General features: G+C 39.7%; 1 protein-coding gene across 2 annotated transcripts in view; it reads right to left on the bottom strand.

The window, feature by feature from the left end:
* LOC109519824 (E3 ubiquitin-protein ligase SMURF2-like) overlaps positions 1-16962 on the bottom strand; it is a 48854-nt gene that overhangs the window by 19469 nt on the left and 12423 nt on the right. For both annotated transcript variants that reach the window (XM_019876596.1, XM_019876598.1), the window contains exons 2-6: positions 7226-7264; positions 6135-6243; positions 2460-2593; positions 447-512; positions 209-293 (exon numbers count right to left, since the gene is read on the bottom strand). In XM_019876596.1, coding sequence (XP_019732155.1) covers positions 209-293; positions 447-512; positions 2460-2593; positions 6135-6243; positions 7226-7264 — 433 coding nt within the window. The remainder of the gene's footprint in view (positions 1-208; positions 294-446; positions 513-2459; positions 2594-6134; positions 6244-7225; positions 7265-16962) is intronic.

Raw genomic sequence — 16962 nt, 5'->3', positions numbered from 1 at the left:
AGTTGGAAACTACGGCAAGTTAAAAATAATTTCTGATACTGTTATGACACGCTGATAGTAACATTTCTTTCCAAAATTATTTTTCTTCAATTTATGAATGAAAGAAAATACATGTCCTAAGACACCAAACGAATGTTAACAATAAACTGCAACTCATCAAGGGACAGAGAACATATCTTCCTGCTGATGCACTACTCATAATACTGACCCATCGGGTAAGTCATTGTCAAAGAGACGACTGCAATCCACCACTGGTCCTCCGGTACCTATGCGGTCTCTTGACTGAAGACTTACTATAAAAGACCAGGAAAATGGCAGGTATACACTTGAAAGATTCACTCAGTTTTATGGCGTATACCACCTTTACATATAATGCCACTGACGCAAATGCTATATAAGGAAGAACAAGGAATGGACAGATTTTTCGTCAGAGAGTGTTTCTTTACCAACTATCTGTCCTCTGACTGTATCATTGTCGTTGGGGCCAAGCTTATTGAGGTCCAGTCTCTGATCTGCAAGAGGTAAAATGATTCCCATTAATTCGGCACCTCTCCCAATGTCACATTGTTTGATTGGAATGTGCTGGCGTAACACTCAAGAGTTTGACTAGCGTTTTTGAAATTTAAAAATAAAAAAAATTATATGTATTTGGCTCAATCTCATAGACATAATGAGCTGCAATTCAAGTCTTACGGTTTCTTGTCGAGCCAAGAATCAGTCCTACCAAGGACAGTACATATTTGCCTTTCTTTAACATGCATGACTTTGTTTGCGTTTGTTATATGTATTTGATATAAGCACTTGACAGCCTAAATAACTAGCAGCTCCAAGTTCCGAGAAGTGTCTAAGCATCTGTTCCGTATGCACATCTAGACTAAACAGACAGTTTCTTCCTAAATAAGAGGCCACCAATGAGACAGTACATTTATAGTTTGAAACCACAAGCGCTCACCGCACCATTTAGCTCCTAAAAGCTATGAAAAATTTTGCAGAACTGCACTGTTGTGTGACTGTAAACTTCCACAAAGGTGTGGATGTGTTTTTCTATCTGACCATTAATGTTGTGCGCCTCTGTATTTTTTCCGGTGTGCAACATGATTTAAAACAAAATAATAATCCGTAGCATCACAGTCACAGTTTAAGAAGCTATCTGATGAATGCTTGTGTGATCTTGAAGTGAGGTGGAGGATGTTGAGGTTTGCGTCCACAACAACGGGAAGAGGAGCTCAGTAAGATTTCTAGAAATCCATGACAATCCCATTTGGGGTTTTGTTTTAAAAACTGAAACTGTTTTGTCCAACTTTGTGTTTGAGTTGGATCACAAGTGAGATATGGCTAGGAATAAACCCTCTAGGAATCACAGAGATTCCAGAAATGTGTGCGTGTGCGTGTGTGTGTCTATGCATGTTTGCCTCTTGGTCAGACCACAGAATGAGTGTGGTTCGCGTCTACTGCACACTGGACAAGGACAAAGGATTTATGTGCAAATTGGTGTCTTGTAATTGCTCATGCTTCCTGTGGCTCTGATTAAGTATAGCGTCTAGAATGCTGGCTATACAATAACGCGGCCAGTCTGGAGCCGGACAGGATAATATAATGCTTGTTTCAGACAGCTGTGTGCAAATCTAAAGTGCATGTCCTTTGGCTCTGAGTAGGTGACAGTGTCGTCCTTGACTAGCACAGTGGGAAGACCGTTTTGTGGCAAAACTGATGCTGCTCTATTTTGGGGAGATTACAATCTGGACTGAATTAAACAAAACTGACGTAAAGTATTTGGAGTTGGCGTAAGAGGCTCTTAATCTTCCACTGCATTAATTCAACATAAAAGGCCATCAAGCTTTTCATGTAACAGTAGTATCCCAAGAGGTACGCCTTACTTGACTTCCAGTGTTTTAATGCTCTCCTTTTGAGATAAATGAGCCATCGTGCAGCGCATATGCATGGGAAAATCTATCTTTTTTGTTATTTTGTTTGTAACATCCACGGCAACGATGAACAACGTTGACTTTTTGACAAAGTAGACTTTAAACTATAAAATGGATACAATTATTTACAAAAAATGAATAAATAACAATAAGGCATAATTTTGTGTATAACTCGGACATTGCTTATGGATGTGACGGAAAAAATAGAAACAGGAGAGGGTAGTTTAAACCATTCACAAAATGCTGTAGTTTAGTGGTTCTGGCATGCTGTATGTCTGCGTGTGGGTCAATGTGAGTGAAAGCGCAAATGTGTATCTGTGTGTGTGTGTGTGTGTGTGTGTTGAAGGTGAAAACTTCAACAAACAAGAGCTCGGTTCCCTTGATTCAACTCCTGAAAAGTAGGTGAGAAGATCAGTGAAAACCAATTTCATTGACTGTATCGGTAGGGGAGGGGGGCATGTCGCGAAATGCCAATTTCATTCAATCGAGAAAAAATAGGCAACGAATGACCAATTTTCCAAAGTCAAAACTTACAGCCGGTGTCTTTAAGTCTGTTGATGGCGTTGGAGAGGAGGCGGACGCAACCCAGAAAACCCGCACCCTGCTTTTTGTGGATCTTCTTGTGGTTCCACACACTGATGGTGATGGAATCTGCCTTTCCAATATATCTGGAAGCAGGAAAAAAAAAAAAAAACATACGGAATTCTTAGGTCAGAAATTAAAACTAATTATGACACAACACAAAGTCCAAGGAAAGCTTTAGTACTTAGGCCTTCTTGTACTCATAACAAAAAAATGGATCATAATTATGCTGGGTTTGTGGTGTAGACTTTCAGGCTGAGCAGTAAGAGTAGAGAGAGAGGGGCAGAAAGACAGACAGAGACAAACAGAGAGAGACAGAGACAGAGAGAGATAGAGAGAAAGAGAGAGATTTTAAAGTAAATGTGTGTAAATGTGGTTTTGCTGATTTTGCACAGAGGAAGCCAGTCTAGTCAGTGTTAAAAGAAGAGAGGAAATGCAGACAATGTGCTTCACCATCATATCTGTGACACAGACAGATGTTTGAAATTACAGTCAACATCTCTTCCCTTGGGTTCACACTCAAATTCACAATAACAAACATGGCTTGACCCACAAACAGTGAACTGCAGCATGTCCGCCTTGCAATATGTCATCTGGCAAGGTCAGGTGTTCCCCGATGAAAACTGCTTCAAAATGTTTATTATGACAACTAAATCTCAGCATTTAGAAATAGTCATATTAAAAATTATAATTACCACCCCTGTGGCTTGTGATTCCGACCAGGATGCAATGGCAGGGCTTGGCAGCCTTGCTCTGTGCTGTGTGGTACACTGTGACCACATTGCACATTTTCCACTTTTTTATGACAAATGAATGACAAGTTATTTGCTTACGCAGGTGAGTTAATTAGCATCTATGCCAAGAACTGGAACCGGTGAGAGAAAAGGGCTGTGATATTAATTAAAGAAAAAAAAACATGGGATTAGACTGTTTAGGACAATTTAGAAATAGGGACAATTCTGAGTGTATATGTCATATTACACACACGGGGTTTGAGACATTTTTAAATAAAGTGAACGGACTATGTGCTTGCCGTTGATGCATGAGGCCATCAGAGAAGGACACAAGAGCGTCACTGCTGAAGCTGGAGGCTGGCTATGGGGGTGTGGCACACTGGAACCACAGTCCCATCTGCTTTCTGTGGCATGTTAGCCATTTCCTGAAGCAGAGGAAGAGGCCAGGGGTCGCTGGCGGGGGAGCACGCTTCACTGAGAAGGCGACGATCCAAAAGGGGGAAGAAAAAAATTACGTAAAAGTGGGAGGAGATTTGATGGGGACAGATGCAGTCGGTGACAAAGGAGCATTGGGAGCATAGTTTAAATGCCCGATTGGGGAAAATGGAGCCAAGCAGGGTGCCGTCTGATAAAGGTTAGAGTTAGTTCTCATGAGGACAAGTCAATTCAGTTAAGAACAACCGCATTCGGACACACCCAAACGGCATCATCAAACTCAAGTGTGTATTGAATTTGTTTATTTGGGGTTAATCTGTATCTGTATAGTTAAAAAAAAAAAAAAAAAACGAAAATCGAAATTTTGTTCTTTCGCCTTCTTTTTCTTTCAGTTAATGCATTACTCGCTATCATTCCTAAAACTGACAGAGAGCTAAAATCACAAAGGAAAGCCCAGACAGAGGTTCTTAATTATTAAAATAAAATGTTTAGTCAGATGTTTTAAGTGAATAAAATGAAAGTCTTGACAAAATTCTCTTCACGGGGGGCAATTTAAAATTCAAAAGCTATTAATCGTGTTTCCATAAAATAGGCAGAATTTGTCACCGGAGAAACAAAACCTTTCAAATTAGTTACGTTTTTTGTTTTTCCTGGTCAGTGGACATAAAATTAGAATGTGCATTGCATGCACATCACTGTCCTGTGAAAAACATCTGTTCATTTTTGTCATTTTTAACAATGTTGACGTGATAGGGTGTCCGCGTTTCAGATGTCCATTAACGTAAACATTTTTAAAATGACAAAAATGGACCATTGTGTTTTTCATGGTACAGTGCCAATACGGTGATATGGTATGCATTTCCCAATGTCTCACTCTTCCGGATGTTTTGTTCATATGTCACACAGCTTTCAGCAGTGAGAACATGACTTCATCTGCATTCCTGAAACACTTGCATAGCAACAAAAATACAAGTTCACATTCAAACTTTCGAAGACCTCTGTAATTGGCCGAGTATTGGCACATTTTTTTAATAGTTCTGGAATTAAAAATGATTTCTGCATTAAAAACCTCACCCCTAAGAGACTCAGTGGTGATTTTAAGCATGTTTTCTGACAGTTTTCAGTTGATTTTCAAACACCCACATTTAGGTTGAAAACTGCAACGTCAGAGGCAGAGAATGATCCCATTTCCCCATCATCGGACTTGTGCGTGTCCACACTTTGTTTATTTCTGTGTAATAATAAAAACCAATTTGCAGTGGTGAAAACAGCTTCAGAAGAAATCTATGAATCTATGAGCCTATTTGCTCGTTCTGTGGAAAAAAAGCCATGCCATGTAGTTTTTGCCTGTATTTGAACACCTGGATTTCTTTTTTAGACAATAATGAGTAAAAATAGGGAGGATGGATACATTTGAGTAGGCTTGTTTTGTTAAAAGTGCTATGCAACCGTAAAGCCAAACAAGAATGAAGAGGAAATGCCCGGTCTGTGAGGAATGAGCCACATCGCGCTGATCGATAAGCTTGCGCACATATTCGCCCGCTAAGCAACACTGGACATCGTGAAGTGAGTTTGTGCAGATGCATTTCTGACTTTCTAAGCGGGTTTAATAAGCTTATGCTTGCATGTATTGTATCACTCATGGCTTTGGAAAAGAGTTTAGGAAGAGGACATAACTCGGGATCGGTGAGTACCCATTCCAGGTATCACTATGGGTTCAATACCCGGTTTATTTCAAGGTATCGAGTACTCAAGAAGGGTGCCAATCCCAGTCATCAATCCTAGTCACTGGTGACTTCTTGTGGCCATTATTAGTGTGTTGGTACCAAAATGTATAAATGTATTTGCTAAATGCATTTCTGTATGGTTGTCAGTGCATTTTTCTCTTTAAAAAAATCCATCGATATCCATCCTCTTCTATGCCCATTAAGAGGTTATTTCTGAAACTATGAGTGTTTATCAGGTTTTTAATCAGAGGTGCACACAATAATTTTGGCATGGTTCTCAAATAAGCATCAGAGTTGTACTGTGCTCACTGTGTTCATACCATTTGAATCAGTGACATCTTTACAAAATAGTGGGTAATTTAGCAACGCCAAAAATGGATGGCTGGCTTTTTTTTTTTACATTTGTTTTGGATTTGGGGGACTGACAGTGACGACATATAAAATATGAGTAAACACGACCGCTTTAAAGTACAGTAGATGACTTTGTCCACACCGGCTATGCAGCAAATTTGGTGTCCAGTTCTGTTGCTGACATGTACACCATGGCATGAGGGCATATCGATTTTGGTGATGAAAAATGGCTGTTCCAGGTGAAATTAGTTAAATGCAAATTGCTCCAAAACTGACTAATATTGAAAATGAAAGCCAGTTCCATTTTCCGGAACATAAACACATATATAGTAAGGTTGGTGTGTCCTGAGAAAACACAAGTAGCATTCAAGTCTACTTACAGGTCATAATGTTGATTCCATTTTGGGTCCAATGTATTTCTCACAGTATCTGTAGAGTGGCACTGTCCAGAGCCATCCACTACCACTTTGGCAAAGGGATCGGGTAACCCTGTTGAGACAGACCAACAGAGCAGTCAGACAAACACTTTGTGGAGATGTTTAACAAATGAACACGTCTACAGCTTTCAAATGGAATATTTGCACTAATAAACATTGCAAGTATTTTAAAGCTGTGCTTGCTACAGAAACATTTGGATGTGTGTTCTCCTATGTTTACGGTCTGACAGAGATACACAGGTTAAACTAAGTGATTTGGAAGCTAAAATACCAACTGTTAATCTCAATCCAATTAAGGAAATAACAACATGACAATCTACTGCCAACAAGAAGTCCAAACTGACTCCCGGAGAGGCGAGAACTGCATACGTCACAATAACTACAGCTACAACTGCACAAATAAGGTCTTTCGACCATATGACATTTGATGAGGGATCCATTTATGACTGTGCAAGCCTTATAGTCACTTGTTGTTTCTTAAGGCTTAATAGCGAACAACTCTGGGTACAAATAAACCGCAGGCCAAACCTGTTTGGTAGCTTTATATGGGCTTCCCTCTTATATATTGTGTTTGAGCAAGAAGAGAGGAAATTAAGCCACTATAGTTTGAATCAAGTTTAAAGGAGGAACCTGCATGTTGGGTGAATGACATGCTACAATTCCAAGTCACAGCAGTTGGCAAAACCACAACTGACAAATACGGAACTTGTTTGGGTAGTTTTATTCTGTTGCTTGTTTTGTTTTTGAAATCCCATCTTCTCAAACGAATGCCAACAGCACAGGAGGAAATAATTATTTGTCCTAATTACCGATAAACAAAAGCGAATGCTGAATATTGGCAAAAGTAGCAGCATGAAAAAAAAACAAAAATATCCTGTGTCTTTCCTACACACACAAAAATGTTGCTTCCAAGTTACCTAATTTAGCGAGAGACTTCAAAATATAGCCTCTTGCCTCCACTGACAAGACCCACTGAAATGCACAAGGGATCTGTGGGACGAGAATAGCAACACATCAAAATGGGTTTTACTTACGGAAGAAGTCTTTCTTTGCCAGGTTCTTTGCACACAGGACTGCAAGAGAAGAACAAAGAAAAAAAATAAGATTTAAACGAACGGTGAAACTGAGTATCCATACACAAGGAGCCCACATCACTGTGTGCCCCTCTGTAAGACTGGCTAGACCAGGGATCTTCAATCTGCAGCTCTTTCATCCATCTGCTGTGGCTCTCTATGACTTTGGAAATGAATACATATTTAATTTTCAATTACTTTGTTCTTTTTTCTAAATTTGAAGGTTGTAACATTCAATTACGGTTCTTTTGTTGGTCACTAAAAAGACACAACAGAATGTGCGCCACCTGGCGCCAAGATTTTTTGAGTTATTTGACCCTAGGTAGGCAAACCATGGAGAGATCAAAGAAAATAAGTTTCTGAAGGAAACAGAACTTTTCATGCTACACCCTACAAGAATGCAATATTTATTCTATATTTTAGAAAATAAAGGAGATCTGATCATTACATGTATCCATGACGTGCTGATCTCTCTAAAAATTAAAAAGCATTTGGTCGTACCTCTGTATCTAATATATTATGAAAGCTCCAATTATAAAATTACTCACATCCAGTATCACAACAATAATGTCCGATGTTTCTGGCAAACCGATCTGTGCCAAAATTAGCAAAGAAATTCCCAAGTTATGATGAATTTATTGGCTCCACACATAGGTACCTCCATACAAGTGAATGGATAAGACAGCCAATTCCCCGTTAAAGATGGCGGCGAGGTTTGGATGTCCTCAACCAGCTAAAACCTTCTTCTAGTGGTTATGTATACAGTACATGGGAACAGCGCCATGCTTCATCTCCACCTTGCCCCGATGGAGCACAGCACTGTCAAATGCCAGCAGCAGCACTGTCCAGTAATTTCTTGGCTCACAGTGCAATTTAAGTCACTTTTCTGGAGGATCAAAAAGACAAAAATTGTCACACGCATTCATCAACTATATTAGACAGACTTTTAAACGCCAGCATGTGCAGTGCATGAGTGATGAAATGTATATTGGCGACAGAGGCCAACGAGCAATATCTCGCGTGTGAGGGCACGTGACAACTGCATGCGACTCCAATCAATGCGTGTGTGGTCGCATGAGGCACCAAAGAGGCTATGACTCGTCTGAGCTGCTCTTCCTTTCTCACTCAGAAATTTGAACAGGAAATACAAAATTCAGTTACTTTGTTAATATTAATGATGAACTATTTGACTTGGTTAAATTGAGAAAGAAAATCTATATGAAGGACGGACCAGCAAGCTAAAACTTATTTATATGTATTTACTGTTTTTATTTTTAATCTCTTGGCATGTGGTGTAGGGGACAGGGGAGGCTCTCTGCCTGCCCTGACCACACATCCCTGTTTGTACATGAGTCCCAAATATATAATTGTTCAAGCTGCACTGTTGATTTGTGACAGGTATTACATAACGCTCACATGCATTAGTGAGTCAATAACATCTTCACATATCTGTAACATCAAAATCTATCTCTCTATTTAGTGACAGCGTGGGATGGATTTGTTATATATAGAATATTCACCAAAATTTGTAACCAAGCACATTATTAATTATATTGAATGCCATTTTTCTCAGGCAGCTTGTAATGACATGCAGACTATCCTCAAATTAGGTATTTATGACATTATCAGAACCTAAATTATTCCTTATTGTTCCTTTAATCTTGAACCCTTTAATCTTGAACAGTCTCGACGACAAAAACTGCTCCATGGTGGAGACATGTAATACATACAATAGACATTAGATGTATCATGGTTGAGAGGGACACATCTTTTAAAAAAAAAACAAAAAAACAAAAAAACCTCATCATCATTTTGGGAAGCAACCCCATGTTTACAGCGCTGCAACAAGGAGATCTTGACAATGCCCAAAATGAGATAGCCAACAAAGAATCACACTGCAACGGATGTGGGACACATGTGAACACGTCTCCACACAAATCAAATTATACTGGCTGGGCCTGGGCTGGGAACACTAACCATCAGCTTGTCAGAAAAAAAATGACATTGCCAAAGCCGACAGTATGGGCGCAGGCCAAATCCGAGGCCGCCGGGACTGCATCCTGTGGGACAAGCAGACACCATGTTGTCGGCAGACGGGGGCCTACAGTCTTGGCACGACATTTATGAACGACAAAAAGGATCATTTATGTTTAAATGGGTCGTTAGCCTAGAGTTAAGTTGCATGATTTTCCTACTGAATTCCTTCATAGCCGGGCTATAACCAGGAGACTACAGTGTACGTGGCACTAACTTGGCGGCACAACAACCAGCCTCACTCAAGTTTCATAAAAACTAAACATTAACACACCCACGGGCGGATAAAAAGGAGCTACATTTATAAAAGTAACTTTTAGACAAATTGAAGAATAGTTTTAATGCATATTTTTTCCCCACTTATTAGTATTAGTACAGTATTATTGTCAATACCAAAACGTACTGTTTCTCCACTATATTGGGCTTGCAACTTTAACTACAGGCATCTATTGTCGCTTGCACAAAATATCTTGGTTTGGCAGAGAGACTTGTCACATGACTTTCACATATGACTCCATTTCACCAGTCACAGACAGCCAGGAGATCACATGACAGCACACAGTCTCTGCGGCTTCACAAAGAAGCCCATTTTTTAAAAAAAAAACTGATTTCTGTGAAACCTAGCAAAAATCTCTATAAACCTTACAGATCGGCTTCAAATCACCAGTGATCCAAGTGAGGATTAGCCATATAGACAACGGATGGATCGAGTATGAAACAAAGAACAGCTAAATATTGCACTATATGTGTTTGCCTTGAAATGTCTGCCTTTCAGCCTACAAGAACTCCATCTGGAACTTGAAAAATGTACAAGAGGGTGTCTCGGCCTATGTCTGCAAAATAAATTGCTTTTTGGACTCAAACTTTCCTCCAACCCAATCAAATCCATTGGAATTCTCCAACACTGCGTGTGTCTTGTTTCTTCTGTCTGTGTCTCATTTATTCATGCCAATGCCCCTTTTGACACCGAGTTGAGACACTTTGCTGCATTTATATTTTTCAAATACTAGTCCTAAAAAAATTAAGGTACCGTACAGACAGTTTTGCCCTCTAAAAAATATGAAATTGTTTTTGAGCAATGAAATGGATGCGATGCATTGCATTCAAAAGGAGAGTAAGTGCTAAAAAAAAAAAGTGAACTGAAGACAGTTCAAGTGCGTGTACAGAACACAGACATTTAGCTCGCTACACTACACTTGGCTAATGAGGATTATGAGATTAAACTGTGCACTGCTCCAACAATTCAGTCACAAAATGCACAGTGAGAAAGCTATCTTGTTGTCATCAATTGCCTCTGCACTTGTGCTGGCACATACCGGCAAGGTTAATAAACTAAACCAATTCCGGGAGTATCCCCGCTTTATGCTTTTATTGTTCATTACAACCTTGGTGGAAAAGTATTTTGTATTTCCTGACATAAAACTTAACTCCAGCCAAAGTTAGACAACAGGTTACTGAGTATAGCCTAAATGCTATTTGTGAGGTAAAGCCATTAAGACACGGGTCTGCATTATGAATGAACTGATGGCTTTTTCATACTTAAAACAGGAAAGGTTTTCCACCTCAGAAGGCACTTTGTTTTGTTACCTATTCAGCAGAAGTTGAATGCAACAGCAAAAAGAAATTAGGGCTGGACGCCGTCACCAGGCACAAACGGAAACTGGTTTTAATAAATACAACATTATAACAGATAGATGCATGGCCAAATGTTACTTAGTTTCATTAAGCCAGTTAATGTTGGACAACCGATGCCAACGTTTCTTATTTTACAGAGGAAACTGAAATACTACGATATATTATCCGTGGAGACTTGCGCGTGTTTTCCGTTCTACCCTTTCAGAGCCTAACGTAGAAGACATGTTTAAAATTTGTGACAAAATGTATACAATTAAAAAAAAAAAAAAAAAAAAAAAAAGGTTTCATAAAGTGGTCAATTGTTGCCGTGTGAGTAGGCATTGGGCGAGCCAGGTCTGGCAGAGGACCAGAGTCATTCCAATTCTATCAGGAAAGATAGGTCAACTGGTACTGTGTTAATGATCAGGAAGCCCTGGGCTGGGTGAAACCATATGCCTGTCTGTGGACCATCACCCAAGTCCTCAAAGTTGTTTACGACCCAGCTACTGGTAGTAGGCTAATGACAATAACTTCACAAAAGCCAAATCAACTTGGCTTCATTTCCTTTTTTGTCTGCTCTAAAAGTCACACTTTTAGCAAGGAGTATTGATTTTGGTTTCTTAAAACACACACACACACACACACACACACACACACACACACACACACACACACACACACACAAAAACTGTCAGTCTCAGCAGGAAGTCTACACCACTTAAACCGCAGAAGCCCGCCAGAGAGCAGCTGTTTTTGTGTCCTTTTAGCTTAGGAAGAAAGAAGTGGAACGGTTGAGAAAATCCACAATACGGTTCGTAACTCGGTTTTGTGGTCACGGTTTTCGGTTCGGTTCAGTATATGTTGACTCTACGGAAAATCAATTGTCATGTATAGCTAGGTCAAAAGTGAAAGAATACTTTTGGTTTGTTCAATTATGGTCAGGGACGTTTTCTACTGTTTATTTTGGTTTGGAAACACAATTAAATGCCTTTTTCCAGAGTTAACTATATTCATGTCTGTGTTATTTTATTCAGTCTACTAAAATTCTTTGAAAGAAAAAAATTTTTGCTTTTTTTGGAAAACTACCATTATTTGATTAAAATGTGATTAATCAAGATTAATTACAAAGCCTCTAATTTGACTTTTTTTTTTAATCATCGAGTCGATGTGAAATGAGAGAGAAATAATAGCCATTAATTTCATGTAATTTTAAGTAAGACTACTATATTGGAATACATAGTGTTGCCGGGATAGAAAACTATCTCTGGTGGGACATAGAATTTTGTCCATATCACATAGCTCTGACTTGGGGTATAAAATATTTTTTGTGCAGTGGACTTACATGGGGGACAAAAATGTTAACAGTTACCAATGCAGTCTAGTCCAAACATGACTGGTTGAGAGATACTGTATTTGAAAATTAAAAAAACAAAAGATCAAAGATGAGCGTTTGTAAACAGAAAAATGAGCAGCGGTGTCAAGGGATTTCCACTCGCTTTCTCAGTGGGGCTTCCAATGTCAGCATTTTCAATAGCTGCTCTAAGTCATGCTACTTATTCAGAGAAGGGGCGGTAGATTACATTTATGGCCGTGAAAGTCCCAAAAGGATGCTGCTCGCTTTGGAAGCTGGCCACAGATTGACAGATAAGGTAATTGAGGCCATCCCACATGGAATAGGAGAGCATAGCATAGAACAAACAAACATGCAAACAAACAAAACATGTCTTTGAAAATGGAAGGAAAGAAGAGAATGTTATTCAACTGATTATGTATTCTAAGTCGAGAACACTGGTATGGTTTTCATTGTACACTCTCCTGAACCACCAGCATGCACGGCGCCTCGTGCTGTTGGTAACATTTATGAGACCATGTCCCTAGCAGCTCTGTCCTAGACCAATGGTTTGAGGTCACTAACTCCAGGAGACAATTGCGTGATCATACAAAGCCAACTCCACGGTCAAATACAGCCTTTTTGTGGTCCATTTATTCAATTATTTTCCTGGCAGCACAACAAGGACATGGCAGGCTGACACGTACTGCGTCAGAAATAAGTTGTTGGCTGGTTCTACTGCTGGGCCAAAAGAAATCGTGTTTATCTCTTTCCTCCAGCAGTTGGCAAGATTAACATTGTGGAGGGGAAAAAAAAAGCCCTGTGTGTATTTAGACATATTTGTGCTTACTGACATGTGCATTAAGTATTCTTGGTTAGCTGTGAACGGCCTCAGCTTCACCATACCAACACGATAATGTTTTTTTCCCAGGAACCAAAACTATATGTTGAGGGGAAGCACAGTCTCTTTTCAAAATACCTGACAGATAGTAAGTTGAGAAAATAGTGAAGAGAAAGAAAGCCCCAACCTAACGAATACTACTTGTGTCCCAGAACATGTAACACAACCCGGTCGAGCTCAATTAAATGCAACTCAAACAGGTGGTGAAATACACACACGCACTTTTGGATGTCAAGTTTGATCAGTCACAAGAGCTATCTCAAAAGAGTTTGGCGGTACTGGGACATCTGAAAAGCTGATCTTGAAAATTCATTTTTGCCCAAAGACAAATATTGGCCTGCAGCATGGACAGACCCAAGAGTGAGACCGAATGCAGTTCTTAAACAAATTGTGGGGCCCCAGCAAAATATGAATTGTGCCAAAACACGATCCAAGTGGGGAAATTGTAAAGTTTTTACGATTTAAACCAAAAACTACTTCTAATTGTTGGTTGCACTTGATCTAAGAATCCATCCAACCATCCATCCAACCATCCATCATCTGATCCAATTTATTCATCAGGGTACGTCTTTATAGTCCTGTTGGCTCTGTATAAAAATCCAAGCTTCTCGACGCCGGCACAGCTAAAGAGAGTCTTTTATAATACTTTCCAAATCCCCTATTTGAGAGATGTCTTAGTGATTAATGTCTATTTACATTTACATTAAGGTCTTTATATTGTTTTGACATTGAAGATTCTTAGGGTTATATACCAAAGGGAATTGGAATTTTATTCAAAAGCTAATGCCCAAAATCATTTTGCTGTCAAAAGCTGAAGCCAAATGAAAAACAGTTGAAGGACAAAGCCATTGGCAATTTTACAATTTGTGAAAAATTCAGTTCTAAACCAGAAGTGGCAAATCCAAGTCCAGAAAGTAAAAACCCCATCACAGTGTGGTTGCTTCTACTCCCCGCGGAGCTCGTCTACCTGCCGGTTGAGTAGAAGCACATGTGGCCAAACTCTAACTGTGGCAAGCTTTTTATTTTCTGGACCTAGATTTGGCACCCCTGATGAAAACATGCTCAAACCGCTCTCCTTGCCTTACCTGAGAACTCTGCATATCTTGCGGTTCCGCTGTATGCTACATATCTGATGTAAAGCGTGTCAAATGCTTTCGTCTTGAGTAGCAAACTCATGCATCCCATGAGTCACTAGTGAAAAATGAAGGCACACATCCTTCACCTTCACCCTATTACTAGTCACACAGCACTGCGCTGTCCCATTCGCAGCATTGTTCGACGGTTAAACAAAACACTTCCTCCTCCATTCCCCACGCCTGCCTGGAGGCCTTGTTCACCTACTACAACACACAGGGAATACATGATGGCAAAATGTCAAGAGCAGAAGACGGCATGACCAACTTGCTTACACTTACACCTGTGACAACATCGAGGTCTAAAACCATGGAACTGAAATGTTGGAAATATGTGACCATACCTAGTGAGCTGAACCTGACTGCATTGACTTGATTTATTTCTCCAGCCCAATAAATGCTCAGAATTCCAATTATGTCATTCCTTCAGAGGCCAACAGTCTACTGTTACCCCCGAGGAGATGACAACACTCTAGAGTCAGTCATCTTTCTTGTGCAAACTTTAGTCATGATGCTAAGCAGGATAATGAGATGGTGACCAACAGTTTTGGTTTTGTTTTGGTTTTTTTAATCTCTGGGAGAAATCTCCAGTGAAATCAGTTGGAATGTGAAGAAAGGGAAAGCGATGTCTATCTCGGGACACAAATCTGTGGAACGCAGACCATCTGGGAGAAGGAAGGAAGAAGCACAGGGGAGAGGATCATTTGCACCAAGGATCATTTGCACCAAGGAAATTCAACAGAGAGAACATACTTGCAGCATAGAAAGACAGGATATGACACTAAAAGGGCGGAGGGGGAGACAGGGCTCGAAACCCAAAAATAAACTTGACATTGAAATGGTCTTTATGATCAGGTGTGAATGTAAGCGGTGCTCCGGAGGACTAGAAATTGAATACTGTGCTCCAAACCAAGTCACCGCACTTGCACGCATTAAGAATAGGTCAGGCTAGCATCAATTCCAAGTCAAGTCAGCCGCCACTACGATGGCTTCCGAATGCCAACTTCAAAATAAGAGCATTATAAGTAATGCATCGATATCCATGTACAGCATTAGCTATTTCGCGTTTATTATGAATAGCAGAAGCCTTTGAACAACCGTTGTTGTGACAGCTGGCTCCCCGCTGGCGGCTACATTCGCCATGAGATGGTGGCCAAACACATCGCAGGAGGGCCGCCGGCAGGGACGGTTATCTCCATGTCAATGCACAGTTAGTGTGCGTGTGTGCATATGTCTGCTTCCTCACAAGGAAAGCAAAGATTAAATTGGTCACCTCCTCTGGAGGGAATGGCAAGGATGAGCCAGGGCCAAAATAAGATGACTGCCATGAGTATGACGAGCAAAACAGTTTTCTAACCTCTGAATGTAGGTGGTGGGTGGTCATGCTACACCGAGTAAAGGATCACTGCAGTAAAGAGGATAATTGTGATCATGGAGGCGGAAGAAAATGAATGAAATAGAAATAGTTCTTTAAAAAAAAAAACAAAAAAAAAAAAAACAAACTTAAAAATGTGTCAAACGAAGGGGGAAAAGCTATGGAGGAGGCGATTTAGGCACTAGGTGACAAAAATGTCCCGAAACCATATGGCAGTGTTGTAGGCAATTTTTAAATACCAAATGCCGATAATATCATAATATAGTGGAACCCTTACGTGGTAAAAATTAGAAGATGATCATAATTTTATGTTAGTTAGTAAACTACACTGTGTTTCACCTTTTGTGCTTTGTGGTGGTTGTTTTTTAAAGAATTATTTCAAAAGATGGATGGACATTGTGCATGACAATTTCTATGGTTAAAATTGTTGCGAAACCTGAAAAAAAAAACAGTTCAATGCATTATGACTGTGTACAACTGCAATCTAACTTTACTATTAATGTCTCGATAATTTTACAACGAATAAGAGAAGTTAAAAAAAAATACACATTAGTTCATGGCGTTGTGAATACAGCAGAGGGTTATTTTCTACATAATTATGGGCTTGATAGTGAGCATATGTTTGTCCATATGCCACTTGTTTCTATAAAGCCCACTCCGCGAAAAGAAAAAAAAATGTTACTGGGTCATCACTGAGCCATTCTAACATATATGGAAGCTAAACACCCAGTCTATTTTGGAAAATGGAAATATCAAGAGATAAAAGCTGTTCAGAGTCATTATGACTTGAAAATCAAAAGTGACAAGAACATTTAATTGAAACAATGTCATCTTATGTCTGTCAGACTTAAATAAATCCGTTACTGTACTAGTACGCAACAATAAAACAAACAATGACAAAGGAACACCAAATAAACCCTAGAATATCAGTCCTTGAGAATCATTATGAATATGTGGTGGGCATGTGTGTGGTTGTGTGTGTGTGTGTGTGTGTGTGTGTGTATATATATATATATATATATATATATGGAAGATTGCCACAGTGCGGATTGCCATTTTAAGGATTAGGAAAAAAAAAAAAACAGCATGCCTCGGGCTGTCTTCTCCCACACTGAAACTGGAAACAGCCTCACAGTAAGGAGGATGCAATTTGAGTGTTCGTAAAGTCATACTGAATGGTCTACCAGACACATGCGCGCACACGCACACACGCACAAACACACACGCACAAACACACACACACACACACACACACACACACACACACACACACACACACACACACACACACACACACACACACACACACAT

Source organism: Hippocampus comes, unplaced genomic scaffold, assembly GCF_001891065.2.
Source record: "Hippocampus comes isolate QL1 unplaced genomic scaffold, H_comes_QL1_v1.1 scaffold51, whole genome shotgun sequence".
NCBI classification, from domain to species: domain Eukaryota; kingdom Metazoa; phylum Chordata; class Actinopteri; order Syngnathiformes; family Syngnathidae; genus Hippocampus; species Hippocampus comes.
The sequence above is the reverse complement of the archived record's forward strand: the minus strand, read 5'-3'. Positions and strand labels throughout refer to the sequence as shown.